The sequence below is a fragment of the Cuculus canorus genome, chromosome 2 (genome assembly GCF_017976375.1).
Source record: "Cuculus canorus isolate bCucCan1 chromosome 2, bCucCan1.pri, whole genome shotgun sequence".
In the NCBI taxonomy this organism is placed as follows: Eukaryota; Metazoa; Chordata; class Aves; order Cuculiformes; family Cuculidae; genus Cuculus; species Cuculus canorus.
The window spans coordinates 18,068,615-18,086,993 of NC_071402.1; the positions used below are offsets into that span (position 1 = coordinate 18,068,615).

The 18,379-nt window shown below is 36.9% G+C and overlaps 1 protein-coding gene across 3 annotated transcripts in view; it reads left to right on the plus strand.

Moving 5' to 3' along the window:
* Positions 1 to 18,379, plus strand: part of CSMD3 (CUB and Sushi multiple domains 3) — a 610,540-nt gene that overhangs the window by 208,142 nt on the left and 384,019 nt on the right. For all 3 annotated transcript variants that reach the window (XM_054060149.1, XM_054060147.1, XM_054060148.1), the window contains exon 6: positions 16,773 to 16,885. In XM_054060149.1, the coding sequence (XP_053916124.1) occupies positions 16,773 to 16,885 (113 nt within the window). The remainder of the gene's footprint in view (positions 1 to 16,772; positions 16,886 to 18,379) is intronic.

The following is an 18,379-nucleotide window of genomic DNA, read 5'->3' on the forward strand; positions in this document are numbered from 1 at the left end:
TATCACCCTTAAAAAAGATGGAATAACATAACTGACTCAGGACTAACATGACAGCACTTTGAATTTTGATTCTAATATAAGGAATAGCTCTTTTAAGATAGATTTGCATTTGGATTTAATATCTAACTATGAGTAATGAGAGTGGCAGATACTCAGGAAAACTTTCAGATTCTAAAAGCACTTTTTCTAATAAGACCCATGGGGCCCCTGATTTTACTGCAGAGTGGGAGTAATTTGACTTATATTTTAAACTTTATTTCCAGCCAGAGTTGCATGCCTGTTTCTCTTTATGCTGCACAGAAAAAATAATTAGAGTCTTTTACCAGTTTGAATATTGCATACCTAGATGTGCTTTTCATTTTAACTACTGTAGATACATGAAGTGTTAAGGATTAGGGAGAGAAGTTAAATTAGAATTTGCTGCAGGGAGAAGTACTCTTTCTTTCCTATTCCCTATGCTCCCAAGGTTCATTAGTGTGAATCTGGCAGTACTGATATCAAATGGTAGCCCAGTAAATATGACTTTTGCCTTATTACTGGGAAGTGGCTGCAGGCTTTGTATTGATCTGACAGCAAGATTGTCTTAGGACTCTTCTCAGGTATCTTGACCTGAGCTGATTTCAGTATGTTTGGGCTCTGACGATTGCCTACTGGTCAAGTGACTATGCGACTATCATATACAGCGAAGGTCTGACAACCCTGGGTAAACCAATGAGAAAAAAGCAGGCTCTGTTAAGAAAACATCAAATAACCCAAGGGTCATTCAAGGTTGAGGAAGGAGAATTTTATCATTTACATCTTTCCAGGGATGACCTCAAAATACTGATGACTCAGAGTAAACATTTTCTCCTTCTGTTTGGGAAAGAATGAAATGCTGGTCTCAGGATAAAGAGGGACACTTAAAAGATGAGCGTAAAACCAGAGAAAAGGGATAGATAAGAGGAAGGTTTCTTCAATTAAACAAATTCTAGTGTTATTAATGAGACTTTTCAATATTTAGACTATTAGTCTGTTAAAGTATAAACTGGTCTAACAGCAAATTTTGGCTCCATATTTGGGGAATTCTCTTCTGTCCTAACAAGATTTTGTGTGTAAGAACTTATGCAATACTCTTGAATATATAGTCTATTGAACATCAAGTCGTATTATCTGACTCAAGATTTTTTTGTTTTGTTCATTTATTAACACTTATCAGAAAGCTTTCTTCTCCCATTTGGGCAGTAGACTTGCAACTATAATGATTTGCTCTATAGAATTTTTAAAAAGTGGAGAAAATAACTGGTTATGAAATAGTAAGATGTTGGCAACACTTTGAGGTAAACTATGTAAAACTCTCACTAATAATGGTTCCAGTTGCTCAGTTTGACTGTTATTTGAAGAAATAATTGGTCAGATACAAGTTGTAATCAATTGATTTTTATTTAGCACAGCTGTGAAAGTAGAGGGAAGAAATGTGCAGAATTTGCAGAAAACACTCAGATAATCCCATTCATCTCTATACCTGCCCAGGGTCCTCAGCTCTGCAGCCAAGGCTCTCAGAAATTCCAGGTTCTTGAAAGAGACTGTGTCCCATGGATTTGCTTTAGCATGTGCAACAAAACAAATATGTGACAGCTCTCTTTATCCACCTTATTGTACCTTCTGGGCCACTGAGAAGACCCATACATTAACCATTATATGCCTCCCAGGGATTATGTATTTATACTGATCCTATGACCTGCTCAGGAGCATTGACTTTTAAGTGCGAGGTCAGTTCGTACTTGAGATATTTAGATCACCTTTATAAGTAATGATTCCTTCCAAGCCCTTGATATTTATATGAAAGTGGGCAACTTATCATAATAATCCTTCAGGCAATCAGGACAGCAACACTGTCAATCAGGGTTATGTCTATTACTTGTGTCACAAACAACACATTCCTAGTGTCATAGATTAACATTTCAGAGCACGCGTGTTTGGAAGTCTCCTTTTAACTTTCATTGTACCTCATTATTCTTCCAAGTCAACAGATTAATTGAAAAATCTTTGACATATGAACATCTGGCTTTATAAGATGCAATCTACTTCTGAAGTTAAAAAGTATTTCTAATTCTTGGCACTTTCCAACATTTCATAACCATAGTACTATAAACTTTCATTAATCATCAGTTGGACCTTTATTCAGTCCTTAATGATCATACAGTGGTTTCTCATAGACCTGCTTTATGTGACAGCAACTTTACTTCAAAATTGAACTTTTTGCAGCACTGCAAAGGCATGACAAGGCTTTCATATACTTCAACACTGACATTTTTAAAACAAAGACTTTTTTTCAGTCTTCCAGGAATCATAATGAATTTGACAATAAGAGTCATAGGGTGAATTATTTTTAGCCCTCTAGCTGAATAACTGTAAAATTAATCAATAGATTCTTAAAGTACTTTCCAGAACAATTTTTTTTCAAGATAGCATAATGTAGAACTTTTTTTTTTTAACCTCTTCCTGAACATTGGATTATTTAAGTTTTCATTTGTTTGTTTTATAAATCAGTAATAAGTGATTACAGTGGAATTTCAACCTAAAACCTTAATTTCATTCTGAATAGCTCATTAGGTTAAATTTAAAGAGCGGTAATTTACTGTGGTAAATATAAAAAATAGCTTTTTTTTGGTCTTTTGGCTTCAGTGCTGACATATGGAAACAACAATCAAAGCTATATCTATCTTCAAACTTGTCAAACCTTATTCACAGTTAAATCACAGAATCAGAATCACAAGGTTGGAAAGGACCCATTGGATCATCGAGTCCAACCATTCCTAAAACTCCCTAAACCATGTCCCTAAGCACTTCATCCACCCGTTCCTTAAACACCTCCAGGGAAGGCGACTCGACCACCTCCCTGGGCAGCCTGTTCCAGTGCCCAATGACTCTTACTGTGAAGAATTTTTTTCTGATATCCAACCTGAACCTCCCCTGACGGAGCTTCAGGCCATTCCCTCTTGTCCTGTCCCCTGTCACTTGGGAGAAGAGGCCAGCTCCCTCCTCTCCACAACCTCCTTTCAGGTAGTTTTAGAGAGTAATAAGGTCTCCCCTCAGCCTCCTCTTCTCCAGGCTAAACAACCCCAGCTCTCTCAGCCGCTCCTCATAAGACTTGTTCTCCAGCCCCCTCACCAGCTTTGTTGCTCTTCTCTGGACAAACTCCAGAGCCTCAACATCCTTCTTGTGGTGAGGGGTCCAGAAATGAACACAGTATTTGAGGTGCGGTCTCACCAGTGCTGAGTACAGAGGAAGAATAACCTCCCTTGACCTGCTGGTGACCCCATTTCTGATACAAGCCAAGATGCCATTGGCCTTCTTGGCCACCTGGGCACACTGCTGGCTCATGTTCAGTCGGCTGTCAACCAGCACCCCCAGGTCCTTCTCTTCCGTGCAGCTCTCCAGCCATTCTTCCCCCAGTCTGTAGCACTGCATAGGGTTGTTGTGCCCCAAGTGCAGGACCCGGCATTTGGCCTTGTTAAACCTCATGCCATTGGTCTCGGCCCAGCAGTCCAGCCTGTTCAGATCCCTTTGCAGAGCCTCCCTACCCTCCAGCAGATCGACACTTCCTCCCAGCTTAGTGTCATCTGCAAACTTGCTGAGGGTGCACTCAATGCCTTCATCCAGGTCATTGATAAAGACATTGAACAGGGCTGGACCCAGTACTGAGCCCTGAGGAACTCCACTTGTGACTGGCCTCCAGCTGGAGTTAACTCCATTGACCACCACTCTCTGGGCCCGGCCATCCAACCAGTTTTCAACCCAGGAGAGTGTGCGCCTGTCCAGGCCAGAGGCTGACAGTTTCTGAAGCAGAATGCTGTGAGAAACTGTGTCAAAGGCTTTAAATGATATGCTTAGTCCCACTACAGATGGTTTAATAGGAACTGACCTTAGGACCTAGGCTTTTCACTGACTTGTGCCTTTGTAACCACTTAAAAGTTGGGTAATATGTTACTCTGAAGCTGCTATTAGAATGTTACATTTTAGACACTTTCCTTTTTGAATATTTTTCCATTGCTTTTCTGCTGCATATCTAACTTTGAAGAGCTGGCATTTGGAAGAGAAGCCTTTGTCTTCTTTATTCCTTCAAGACCGCATTAATACTGTATACTTTCTCTTGTGAAAGATGTATGAATGATGGGAACTTTTTCTGAGAAGAAAAGGAGAGTATACCACTTTTGGAAGAAAGGGCAGACAACCAAAAAAGAGTACAGGGATCTTGTTAGGTCGTGCCGGGAGAAAATGAGAATGGCAAAAGCCCGGCTCAAACTCAATCTGACCACTGTTGTAAGAGACAAAAAAAATGTTGTATATTTGTTACAATGCACCACCAACAAAGACAGTTAAGGAGAATCTCCATCATTTAATAGATATGGAGGAGAAAATGACGACTGAAGACGAGGAAAAGGCTGAGGCATTAAACAATAGTCAGACCACTTATCCCCAACCTATTCTGCCCCAAGTTGGAAGACAGGTATAGAGAGCAGGATAACTGCACCCTTAATCCAGGGGGAATGAGTCAATGACTTGCTACACGATTTGGGTATTCACAAGTCCACGGGGCTGAATGGGATTCACCAAAGAGTACTGAGGGAGCTGGTGGAGGAACTTGCCAAACCACTCTCTATCATCTATCAGAAGTCAGCAAGGAGGTCCCAGTCAACAAGGCAGGTCCCAGATGACTGGAGGCTTGCCAGTGCGATGCTCATCTACAACAAGGGCTGTAAAGAGGATCGCTGAAACTACAGGCCTGTCAGCCTCACGACAATATCAGGAAAAATTAGGGAGCAGTTCATCTTGAATGCACTCACCTGGCAGGTGCAGGCCGATGAGGGTAAAAGGCCCAGCCACCTTGGTGGTCCTGCTTGACCAACTTGGTCTCCTTCTAAGACCAGGTGACCCATCTAGTGGAAGAGGGAAAGGCTGTGGATGCTATCTGCCTCGACTTCAGGAAAACCTTTGACACTGTCTCTCACAGTATCTTCCTAGAGAAGCTGGCAGCTCATGGCTTAGACAGGTGCATTCTTGACTGGGTAAAAAATTGCCTGGATGACCAAGCCCAGAGAGTTGTGGTGAATGGAGCTATATCCATTTGATGACTGGTCACTAGTGGTGTTCCCTAGGGCTCATTTTTGGGGAGAGTCTTATTATCTTTATGGATGAAGGGATTGAGTGCTCCCTCAGTAAGTGAGAGTTAAATCAGAACTTACATAAAGGTTCCATAGCTTCTGTCACAGAGACATCTCGTTTTTGGGTTTTTTTTCTGTAATAGAGTTATAACGATATTATATATGTTAATGTTGCATAAACGTAAGCTGCAGTTAGAATTTTAGGAAATCTACGGCTCTGAAAATACTTACTTTCATGTCGCTTGAATATTTATATTGGAAGCACTTTCACAAAAGAACTATTTGCAGAAAACTATCCATCTTGTTTACCTGTCATTTTATCAGAAGATAACTGAAAATATCTATTAGTATGTAATTTCTATTTAATAACTTCAAGAAAATTCAGGTCTTGAGTTCTCAGTTTAGACAGCAATAGATTTTTTGGCAGTTTGACAATATACGTCCTGGTGTCCTTACTCTGCAAAGATTTAATATAATTTGGATAGAACATTTCCAGAAAAAAAAAAAAAAAAAAAAAGTGAGGAAAAGAAACCAGTACCAGAAGCTGTCTAGCGCTAGGCCTTTATAATGACTGCCACTAAGACCCATTAATCTCATCACCAGAACTGGAAACAATAAGGATATTGATAGGCCTAGTCATACAAGAAGCTTACTCGTTTAGTGCTTGACCAAAAGGTTAATGGTTAGGTCAGTGTCTGAGCCTCAATGTAAATGTCTTGTTAACTGGGTTTATGGAACGAAGGATACCTTAATTTTAAAATTAACTCCTTCAGGACTTTCAAATCAAGCAATGTGTTAAATGTTGAGTTAGTTTCAGCTTTGTTTCTTTAGTGTGAATCTGGTTCTTTCTAAACAGTCTGGTCCTTTTTAAATCAGAAATTTGAGTTTTGGTCTCGTATCCACACATGAATATCCATACATTTACATTGTTGGATGGATCTTTTTACAAAAGATGTTCATTATGAATCTTGTTACAAGAGTTGCTGTTTTATGGGATCAGGGCAATTATGGAGAACAGAGGAAAGGATGCTAACAGCCTTTGCAAATGAAGCCTTCTATAAAAGTACAGGAAACACAATAAGCTGTGAGTGGTTGATACTTCACATTCGTGTTTAACACGTCTGCTTCCTAATTTAACTAAAATTTAACCAAACCAGATAAATCACTGGTCAGGTGCTGTTCTAGCACATTGGTCTTTCCTCTATTTTCAAGGAGGCAGGAAGCTACTGTCTTTTGTATTATGCTATGTAAGTATAATGCATGATACGCCTAAGCAAAATATGTGAGTTTGTTCTTTTTTTAATCAAAGCTTTTTATATAGCAGTTTTATTTCAACAAGCAAATAACACTAATGAGAATGATTCACACAGCTGCAGTTAGCATCAAAACAGGCACTAAAGTTTTTGTAATGTATATGTATGAATGACGAAATCTGTGTTCTCTTCTAGTCATGCTGAGATGTAAATCTGTGTTAGCCTAAGGTTCTGGTAGTATTAGAATGGGTTTCAACAGTGCTTATAGATGGAATATCAACCCCAAATTCCTTTTTCGGTCAATTCCATTTCTGTGAATCTCCTGGCTTGTGATGAAATGGAGGAACTACACGCTTCATGAAAAAGTTTTGTGCAAAAAAAATTGCTATATACTTTTCTGATAAAAATATTTTATTTCTATTTGAAATATTTTTGGATATATTTAGTGCCTAAACTAAGGTGTATTATAGCAGGGCTCACATACTTATTGCTTGGTAATAATGTTTTACATATGAATCAACTTCACTAAAAGAATGCCCGATTCTGTATCACTGATTTCTACTCCAAACAAATAAGTAAACACACAGCTTAAATTCTGCTAACATTCCACACAGATTCAAACATAATAAAATAGAATCGGGTACTTAAATAGAGCAAGGACTGGCAATTTTACTCTTTTTTATCTTGCTGATTATTTTGTACCATCTATATACTTCCTTGAGGTTTTTATGCATTTGTTCACTGATCTGGTTTTGAGCTTTGACTGCAACATTGCATTCTGAACACTTTTTGTCTCTCTTCATACTTGTATTATGCCTAAATTACTTCTTATGTTTGTATACTACACAATGTTTTTATCTGACTCATCCAGAACAAGTTTCTGAGCCACTTTCTGACAAAATGACAAAGGCAATCATTGCAGATTAGTAATGTATGGAAATGAAAACAGCAGCATGAATGAAAGTAGTTGTTAAATAATTTCTGTAAAAATGAGGAATATCATATCTGTGAAAATCAAAATTGAGAATTTTTGTCTTATCATTTGTGTCTTCCACAAATCCTCACTTAGTTATGACTGGGATTTAAAGGAAAAGGCTTTCTGCTTTGATTTCTGTTTGTAAGAACTATAGTTTTATAAGACTTTTGGTAATGAAATCTATTTTGGTACATGGAGAAGACAAGTACTTTTAAACTACTTGTAGTTTGTAGCTTGCTGGCAGTGTGCATTTCAAATGTTAAAGTAAGTGTATAGTATTTTATGATGTGTCAGTCTTTGGAGAAAATGGAGGACGTGAACTTTTCTATTAAAAGCCCAAACAAACCAGCCCTGAATTCCACTTTGCAACATAGGATGGGTGTTAGGTTTTTGAGGGAGAATAAAATACTGCTTGAATCATATGGATCAGTCTGCCTAAAACAGAGTGATTTGTGTAAATGACCTCCTAAATAGTGCAGAAAAGAAGAGGATGGAGACACGATGTTATAAGGAAGTGCAAACCCAATAAATTTTTATACTCAGAAATGTCATTACCTTATTTCTTCTGGAAATTGTTATTTACCCACAGTCTCAAAGCAAATAAGATGCAAAGATGGGGAAAATTACTGACACATCTACATGCATAGCTTTACTCTTTTACAAATCCCTTAATTAGCAGCAAAGGTGTATTATTTCAGTAAGCAGTTTTTTTCACTGAATACATTTTACATTAGGTGACAAACTACTTAATGCAAATATTGTTGACTGCACATAGCAGTGAGATAGTTTAAACCTCTGGTTCACAGCCATTGATCTGAAGCTTCTCCATGAATGTTTCTAAGAGTTTATGAAGGACAACTGCAGAAGGGAAGCCTACTGTCTGTTGACTAAAATTTGCTATGCAGGATTCTGTGCAGTTTGGGGGAGAGCTATATCTTTTGAACTACAAACAAAGATGAGACAGCTGCATTTCTTCTATGGTAGATATGGTGTTTTTCTTTGAATTTTGTGAAAATATTATAGATGATGCACTGTAGCTATGCTTGAAATAGTAGCTGGCACAGAAGTGGGTTGGGCTGCCAATGCACTATGGTAATGGCGAACAGCTTTATAATTTGCTGAAGAGATAAATTGATGTGAGAAAAGGGGCAGTTATATGAGCAGAATAAGCAATCATTTTTTGCTAGTTCCCATTATAAATTCTGTCAGCTTGCAAATCTACTTTCTGGGAACAATCCCATAACAAACATGAACTATAAAGATCAGATTTTAGGAATTGTGAATTTAATTAGAACTCAGCCAATGTCAGTGCGTGCTTTGTTAGAATCACCTTAAGTATAAACCATAGCTTTCAAAGTTAGATGTGTTAAAGAATAATTGATTTGATAGGTAAGCTTAATTAGATAGTAGCTGTTTTAAAAATGAAAGCGGTCTTTTACCACGAGCATATTTAAACGGCTAGAATGAAGTTTTCTCGTGTATTGGACAAGAAACTTGTAGTTTTATTTTTCACATGTGTTTGTAATTCTCTAAAAGAAACTCCTATAGGCTGAATAACTACTAGTCAAAGTAGGTGTTAGAAAACATGTTTTACAGCCTTCTTTTTCTTTCAGTTGTTCAGTAATGGGTCTGTCCTCAATAGGTAAGCAGTGAAAGGTTATTGCCTCTTTGCTTTACAATTACTTTAGTTACAGGTTGAGAATTTCAATACAAGACATGTTTTGTCTTGCATCATTAGGTAGTAGTATTATACAGAGAACTAGCTGTACCAAAAAGAACAGCTAATTAAACCTCTAACTTCCAAAACCCAAGCATGACACTAAAGTTTACTTCTTACATTTGTAACAAGATATTCATAACAACTTAAACACACCCTCTAACAGTCATGTATTAAAGTGACCTAATACTGAAATTCACAGTGACAATGCAGAAACATTTAATGATTTCTAATTAAATGTAGACCTCTACCTCTTCCTGAATGCGTGTTATAGCACAATTCTCACTAATCAGTACAAAGCAATGTGCAAATGCAATTTAATGGCTAGAAAAATGCACAGTGTACTAAAACTAACCAGGAAAGGAAATTCAGATGGTTTATGGGCTTTTATTTAATAAAATTCTGTATCCCAATGTTGTATTTTACTTTATGAAATTTCCAGTGGTTAACAAGAGATTATTTTGGTACTGACTGGGTGGCAAATTGGAAAAAAAAAGAGCTAAAATACCCGTTGCGCCCAACAGCTGAATGACCAGGCAGTTAGAGGGCCCTTTCCTAGCCTGGCCGCCATGCAAAAAAGCAGCTAAGTGGCCGACTGTCCAATAAGTGATATAAAAAGTCTGCTTCTTTGGCTTTAATTCAAGGCTTAATTGGAATGAATATTTTTATAGATTTTACTGAGTGACATAATTTCATCTCATGAGTACTAATTTGATATTGGAATTATTTGGTAATAAAATGATAAATAAATGAAAATAATTAGTTGACATGAAAATAAGTCTTTCCCCTACTAACACAAACTAAGATGCGATACATTGCTTAGGCAAATGATTACTATTGATCTTCAGAACTGAAATCTTGCTCTGCCAGAAACTGTGTGTAACACTAAAATTCAGATTCATGGAGAAACTTGGGTATCAAAAAAGCATAAATAATCTTAGAAAAAAGTTGGAGACCTGAGATTTCCTTTTTGTGTCTTCTGCCTACCCGCTTACTTTTGAAGGCTGGAATACTTTTCATTTTCATTCTGGCTTTGGTGAATGCAGGATGGCACATTAGTAATATGAATGGTAGAAGATGCAAATAAATGAATATAAGTATTTGTATTGTGACTGCCTCTCTCTGTGCAAATCATCTTGTGTCAAGGAACTTAAGTGACATTTTAAGGACTTCTACCGCATTTTATGAAACAATGATTAAACCAGTATTCAGTTTCCTGGATACATGCTGTAACTTATTAATTGGCAATATACGTTTAAAAATTTTTTTAAAAAGTAAAAAGATGCTATAAGAAGTGTTTCTGATTATGTTTTGCATATTTTGTATTAGAAATAGTATTACTGGCTTGAGCTTATTAGAGAATCATGTGGAATATCTAGATATTACACACCAACTAGCATGAAAATGTTTTTTCTTGGAGTCATGCAGACTCATGAAGAAGTGACTGGCAATTCTGTGAGGCAGAGGTGAGTGGGGGACATCAAAAAAGATGTGCTAATACAAGAACTAATATCAATACTAACTAATACAGTACAGACTAAGGCTAACACAATTAATAAAGAGGCTAATACCTCCTTATCTGTTTGCCAGATCCTTTTACAATCTCATAGCAGTATGTTTTTTAAATAAAATTGTTCGGTTTTTTTAGAATCGCTATCCAAATTTATTTGATTTAGAATTTTGAGTAAATTTCTTAAACTGAAAAAATCTAGTTTTCATATGCTTTCCAATTGAAATGAATAAGATCAACTAGTGTGTTTGCATAGTATAAAAACACTCTAAAGCAAGTATTTGAAGGAGCTGTAATAGTAGTACCGGTCAAACATTTTGTCATTTATATTAGGGAAAGAATGTGCTAGCACAACTTCATAAATTTGGAAAATGATTTTCTATATAATGTGTGTTCAGATAGCATGATAGAGAAAAGATGGAAAGAACATGACCTCTAAACTGCTATTTTTTTAAACATCTTTCCCACAAAATAATACCTTGTCATGGTTCAGACTCACCTGGCTTGATCGGCAATTGTGCAATTGTGCAATTAAGCAATTGTGTCCTGATCCTGCCTCCACCTCAGGGAAACTGGAATGGGAAATGAAAGAGAAGCTTGTGCATTGGAAACTAAAGCTAAATAAGCTTTAATGAAACAACAGTAATAGTAACAAAAATATTATTAATAATAAAACAATAAGATATCTACAAATATACGGAATTGACACTCTCCATCCCCTGATGGCTGTACACCACCACTGATGCTGCAGAACAGGCACAGAGAAAAGTCTTGGGCTCGACTTGGCAGCAGACAGGAGCTGGCTCAGGAACTGGATTCAGGAATGCATGTATTTGTGGTTAGGGGCAGAAGGACAGGTGTGGTCCATATTAGCTGCTAACCTTCAAACAAGATGAATGTCCTAGGCTTTCATAGAAACAAATAGAAATAATGGCCTTTCAGCATACCCATGACCTGTTACTTTGCTAATAATCATAAATTTTAAGTGTTATCACTTTTAGAGAAAGACACTTTCTGAAAACGTAGTTAACTTTCAGGAAAGAAGTTTCTTAGACAAAGCTTCGCTGTAAACTTAGAAAATCAATTTTGCTTTAGGTCAAACCAGAGCGTATCTACACAAGCTTACTAATTTATTTAAGGAGTATTTTTTTCTCACTTCAAAACCCACTTTTAAATTACCTGCGTTATTATGAATACAATTGACTCCAAATGCACCTTAATTTTTGTCTCTAACAACACTAAGCCAACTGAAAATCTTGAAGTGATTAATGGTGGGGCTATGCACATTCTTTAGGGCTGAAGCCCCTAAAGAAATCTGGTTTTCTATGAGAATGGAAGCAATTTCATTCAGTGTTATGGAGGTCAGTTGCCCATCTACCTCTGGCACAACTTGAAGACAAGGCTATAATAATGTGGGGGAATCAGAATTATTTCCTGGTCTAAGAACTGTGTTCACACTAATGAAATAATGAATGCTGAGTTCAAGATGAACAGGAAAAATGTGTCTTCCTAGCCATTAGGTAGGCAAAAGAACCCCTGACATTTAGCATCAATTAATATTTTCCCTGTTAAATTTTTAGGCTTTAGGCTTGTGCTTCATCTGTAGTCTAAAGGGTGGATAGAAAGCTCAAATTTAAGTCTAGGCACTGTATGAAGACAAAGAAGTGAAAACAAAAAATTTGGTCTCCAGAAACTCACCTTTGCTTTCTTGACCCTACAGTTAAATTACATTACTACTTAACTCACTGTGCTTTTGCATACTGCTATCACAATAAGATTCTAAACCTTGAAACAAACACTAAGCCACAAAAAATATCTTGGGAAGTCATTTAAATCTCAGATAGGCAAATGCTGTTTAGGACAAGGGTACACACTGACAGTAGTGCAAAGAATAGATAGTTAGAAGACACCACTGTTCCATCTGGTCAAAACTTTGCTCTATTTATGGTGATAGTTCAAACGCTTAATATAATAATTTTATTTTCAGAAATACTGTTTAGAGAAACTGATATGTCTAATGACAATAAGTTGACACAACTTTAAGTGAAATAGAGTAAAATATTTTATTTAGATGGTGAAATACTTTGTTTTGATTTAATTTTTTGTAGTTTTGAGTGATCATTGTATTTGTTAAAACTATCAAATTCATCTCACTTTGCTACAAAAATTATCATAGGACAGCTGGAAAAAAGCACTTAATACTAAAATAAAAGTGAAGCACTATTTCAGCACGGAGTACAGTATAAAACTGCCCAGATTATTTTTTTTTAATAAGGAATTTGAAATTGTTAAATTTGTTTATATTTGAAAAGCATGCTTTTTTAAAGAAAACTCAAAGCAAAAGTTTCTAATTGAATAATGGAGGGCAAGAGAGGACTGTGCAATTCAAAAGAGTATGTGTAGACATTCACCAGGCAAAGCTGATTTGATTTTAGTTGTAAGAGCCAGAGCTCAGAACTTGCAGCATTTTTCTTATAATTTTCTTTTAGTTACTGGTCTCCTAGGTGATTGAAGCTGCTTTCTCTTTCTGTGCATGAGTTTCTCTGTCTGTGAAATGGAGATAACAGTATTGATAATGACATTATTGCATTATTCAAAGTCACTTCAAAGGTTAGATGAAAAGTCCTTTGTAAAAGCAAGGAATTTCTAAAAAAGAATCTACTCATTCTCTCACTTGTGGATTGTCTGAATACCGTTATGAACTGTTTCACTAAATCCTTCCCTTGCCTACCCTTGCCTTCCCTAGCCAAAAATGGAAGATGAACATGCATTATCTGAACATAAAACGGTATACTTGTTGCTTAACATTTTATTTTAACCACAGGAAGAGCTCTGTTTAGAAGTAAATGGAAGGACATAGTTAAGTATGTTAACATCTTGAAGATATTACTTTTCTTTCTGGGTTTTTTGTATTATAAATGGAAAGATTGTTTATTTAAAGCTTATTCACTATAACAACACAATTCACTTATTAACTATAACAACTATAAAAAAAATTAAATCTAATTCAGACCTTTATAATGAGCAAGTCAAGATGAAAGACTACAGCAATTGAAGTAATGTCCTGATGTTAAAAAAAAAAAAAAAAAAAAAAAAAGAGAAAGACAATTAAAAATCCAGATAATTTCGCATGCTACGTCTAGGGTTTAGATTTATTATTCTTCATAGAATCCTATAATGTGCCATGGTTTGGATTTATGGCTAAATCTAAGCTGTTAATGCACCAGTGGTTTTGTTGAGCACTACTTGCACAGCATCAAGGCTTTCTTTATCCCTCACTCTGTTCCCAGAGTGAGCAGGCCAGGGATAGACAAGGTGCTGGGAAGGGACAAAATCTAAACAGCTGATGTAAACTGACCAAAAGGATATTCCATACCTATTAACATCATAGTCAACAATTAAAGATGAGGAGAGGGACTGGGGGGCGGATAAGAATTGCTTGGAGACTGGCTTGGTTTATCTACTTGTGGGACGTGGTGAATTATTCTTTTTATATCACTTGGGTAACTTGTGCTTTTTTCTCCCATCTTCACTTCTTAAATACAATTTTGGAGAATCTTTATTTTAACACAGGAGTTTTCTTGCTTTTGCTCTTTTTGTTCTCTCCTCTATCCTGCTGTTGGGGGAAGGGAGGGGAGCGAGTGAGTAGCTCTGTAGTGCTTAGCTGTTACCTGATGTCAATCAACCACAATTCCCTACTTTCTTGTACTTTTAATAACTGATTTTGAGATTCACTGAAGTAAAAAAAAAAAAGAAGTTTATGACTTTAGAAGAAGGGGCAGGCAGGATTACAAAGATATCATGAGGTTATGCTGGTTGAAATTTAGAAGGCCCAAAGCCCACCTGGAACTTAATCTGGTTAGTGTCACAGAAGACAATTAAAAATGTTTCTATAAATACATTAGCAACAAAAGCAGGGCTAAGGAGAATCTCCATCCATTAGTGAATGCAAGGCAGAAATATAGTGACAAAGGAAGAGGAAGAAACTGAGGTACTTAAAGACTCCTTTGCCTCAGTCTTTAATAATAAGACTGTTTTTTCTCTGGGTAACCAGCTCCCTGAACAAAAAGACAGGGATAGGGAGCAGAATGAAGCCCTGTAATCTAAGGGGAAATGGTTAGGGACCTGATACGTCACTTGGGCACATAAAAGGCTATATGGTCTATTGGAATCCACCCAAAGGTACAGAGGGATTTGGCAAAACTGCACACTGAGCCACTTTCCATCATTTATGAGCGGCCTTGATGAACTGAGGATGTTCCAGTCGACCCGAGATTAGCAAATGTGATGCCCATCTATAAGAAGGGCCAGGAAGAGTATCTGGGAAACTACAGGCCTGTCAGTCTGACCTCAGTGCTCTGGAAGGTTACGGAGCATATTATCTTGAAGGGCATTGTGCGGCACATACAGGATAACCAGGTTGTCAAGATCAACTTTCTTGGGTTCATGAAAGGCAGGTCTTGCTTCTTCTGTGACAAGGTAACCTGCTTTGCAGATGAGGGAAAGGCTATGGATATTGTCTACCTAGACTGTAGTAAAGCCTTTGACATTGTTTCTCTTGGCATTTACCTGCAGAAACTGGCTGCTTATGCTTGGATGGGTGTGCTCTTTACTGGGTAATAAATGGGATGAAGAGCCGAGCCCAGAGTGTTGTGGTGAAAGGAGCTAAACCCAGTTGGCAGCTGGTCACAATTAGTGTTCTCCAGGGCTCGGTGTTGCGGCCAGTTCTATTTAATAATGTAATCAATGATCTGGATAAGGGGATTGAGTGCACCGTCAATAAGTTTGTAGACAACAACAAATTGTGTGGGAGTCTTGATCTGCTTGATGGAAGGAAGGATCTACAGAGGGATCTCAACAGGCTGGATCCATGGGCCTTGGCCAGCTGTATGGGGTTCAACAAAGCCAGGTGATAGGTTCAGCACTTGAGGAAGAATGGCTGGAAAACTGCCAGGTGGAAAAGGACCTTGCAGTGTTGGTCAATAGTTGGCTGAGTATGAGCTGGCAGCATGCTCCAGTGTCTAAGAAGTCCAATAGCATCCTGGCTTGTATCAGAAATGGTGTAGCCAGCCATACTAGAGAAGTGACTGTCCTCCTGTACTTGTCACTGGTGAGGCTGCACCTCAAATATTGTGTTCAGTTTTGGATCTCTCAGTAGAAGAAAGATATTGAGCTGCCACAGCATGTGCAAAGAAGAGCAACGAAGTTGATGAAGGGCCTGGAACACTAGCATTATGAGGAGCAGCTGAAGGAACAGAGAGGATGTTTAGCCTGGAGAAAAGGAGGCTAAGGGGAGACGTTATTGCTCTTTACAAGTACCCGAAAGGAGGTTTTAGCGAAGTGGGTATTGATCTCTTCTCCCATGTAACAAGAAGAAATGGCCTCAAATTACACCAGGGGAGCCTTAGATGGGAATTAAATGAAATTCCATCACTGAAAGGGTTATGAAGCATTGGAACAAGCTGCCCAGGGAAGTGGTTAAGTCACTGTCACTGGAGATATTTAAATGATGTGCAGGTAATGCTTAGAGATATGATTTCGTGGAGGTATTGGCAGCACTATGTTTATGGTTGGACTTGATGATTTTAAAGGTCTTTTCCAACATAAACGGTTCTATGATTCTGTGATGGAGTTTTTTTAATTTCTTTGTACCCTGAATTGAGAAGAATACTACTCTTGAAAAATAGGTGTTTTATAGTTTTAGGTGGTGGCCTGCATAACCTAAGCTCTCCTGTTCCATATCTCGAACAGGAACGTCACAGGGTGCAATCCTTTTCCTGAGAACCATAGTGTTCTGCCTATCCTGTTGACTGAGCTGGATAGACACAAACTCCTTCTAACCTGAGTGTCATGTACTTGCACCATTTGAGTGCTGTACCAGACCAGTAATGTGACTGCATTTCTGGATTAGTGCTTATTTGTATCCCATCAGTTGCTCATGCAGAATGGACACAAATTGTTTGTTCGTGCTTGTGATAACATAATATTCACTCATAAAAAAGAAGTCCCACAGAAGGCATGTCAATGAATATGTGGGCTTTAAAAAAAAAAAAAAAAATGTTGTGCATACAAGACCTTTATCAAAGCTTTATTGACATCTACCGATATTCAGCCTTGATAATTCCTTAATCTTTTTTAATCTCTCTTTTTTTTTTTTTTTTTTTAAATTCAGGCTTTCTGGAATGAATATACCTCCTCCAGTTATCAGCAACAAAAACTGGCTGAGACTACGTTTTGTAACAGACAGCAATCACCGATACCGTGGATTTAGTGCTCACTACCAAGGTACATTTAAAGAAATACATTTTTTGCTGTTGTTGCTTTTGTTAATGAAAAAAAAAAAAAGTCCCTGAAGCTGTAGAGCATACAGGAAAGGCCGTTTTAAAAAGTCCTCATAAAGGTACAATTTGTATTTGCATAAATGGTAAATTCAGTTTTCAGCATGTTATATGAAATTACTGTATGTTAGGGTATGGGTAGTGTATTATCTAAATGCAGCTATAAAAAAATTACAGCAGATATCTACTTCAGTTTACCCTGTGCAAATATTTAGCTTTTGAACTGGTCCTAGTATTCCAAAAGATACTAACAGATACAGAAATAATGTTTCGTTCATTAAAATGTGTAAATGCATCAATGGTAGTACAAGTCATGTTTGTTAAACAGTGAGTATGTTTCCATTTACTAATGTACCATTTAATCACTATTATCTCTTACTACCTATTTCTGAATGCATCATTCTATTAAGGGTTTAATTAACCTGTAAGATTCTTATCCACTGTTTTTATGAACAAGCATTATTTTGATTGAGTGAAAGTATCTGAATCATTAACTTGGGAATATCACCGTTTGGAACAAGGTCATTAGAATGATGAAGTGCTAAAGAAAACAGCTTCATAAGTGTTTGATAATACTGTCTGCTTTTTTCACAAGCATTACTGTTAATATTTTTCAATATCTACAGTGTATCAATGGATCTTCAGGGAACAGTAGCCCTTTTTCTACCTTTGTGCTTTTCCATTTATCTGATGAAAAAAAAAATCACAGCCTTCTGAATGAGATTTAGTGTAGGAATCTATTTTACAGTTCTCTATGGGAAATTTAACATAGGAAGGCAATAACTACAAAAGTGTTTGCAGAATCTGATAAAAATAATCAACAAATGTAAAAATTGGAACTAACAAAAGACTAGGACTAATTTTGTCATGTGATTTATCTTTTATAATAATGAACATTTTAGAACTCTGTGTGATTACCTGAGATAACATATTCTATAAAAGAACGGAGCAAATTTGATTACTATTGCAATAAATATTGTATATCTCTATTTAGACTTCCCAAGTTCATAGATATTCTGAAACATATATCCTGAGTGAATTTAGGTAAATGAGACTTCCTACTGTAGCTCCAGGATTGCTATAACTGTTTACAAAAGGCACTGACTCATTTTTTTGTATAGTATCTGTCATACCATACACAATAAACCACACCCTTTACTGAGAAATCACTAGCTTACCAGACTGTTAAAAGATACTAATAGGTAGTTGCTCTGTTAGATCCTACCCCACAGTTGAAAAAAACATGTGAAAATTATTTCGGTGGTTTCTATGAAGTAATATGGACTGTAGAGATGTTAAGTTTTGAACTACAAGAAAAGGAGAATAAGCTATGTGTCAGATGACACATACTTACATTTCTGCTGAAAGTGTGAGGTAATAGGTAATGAAAGGGAATAGACTTGTCTTTCATTTCAAAATGTGTTTTTTCCAAATTGTGTAA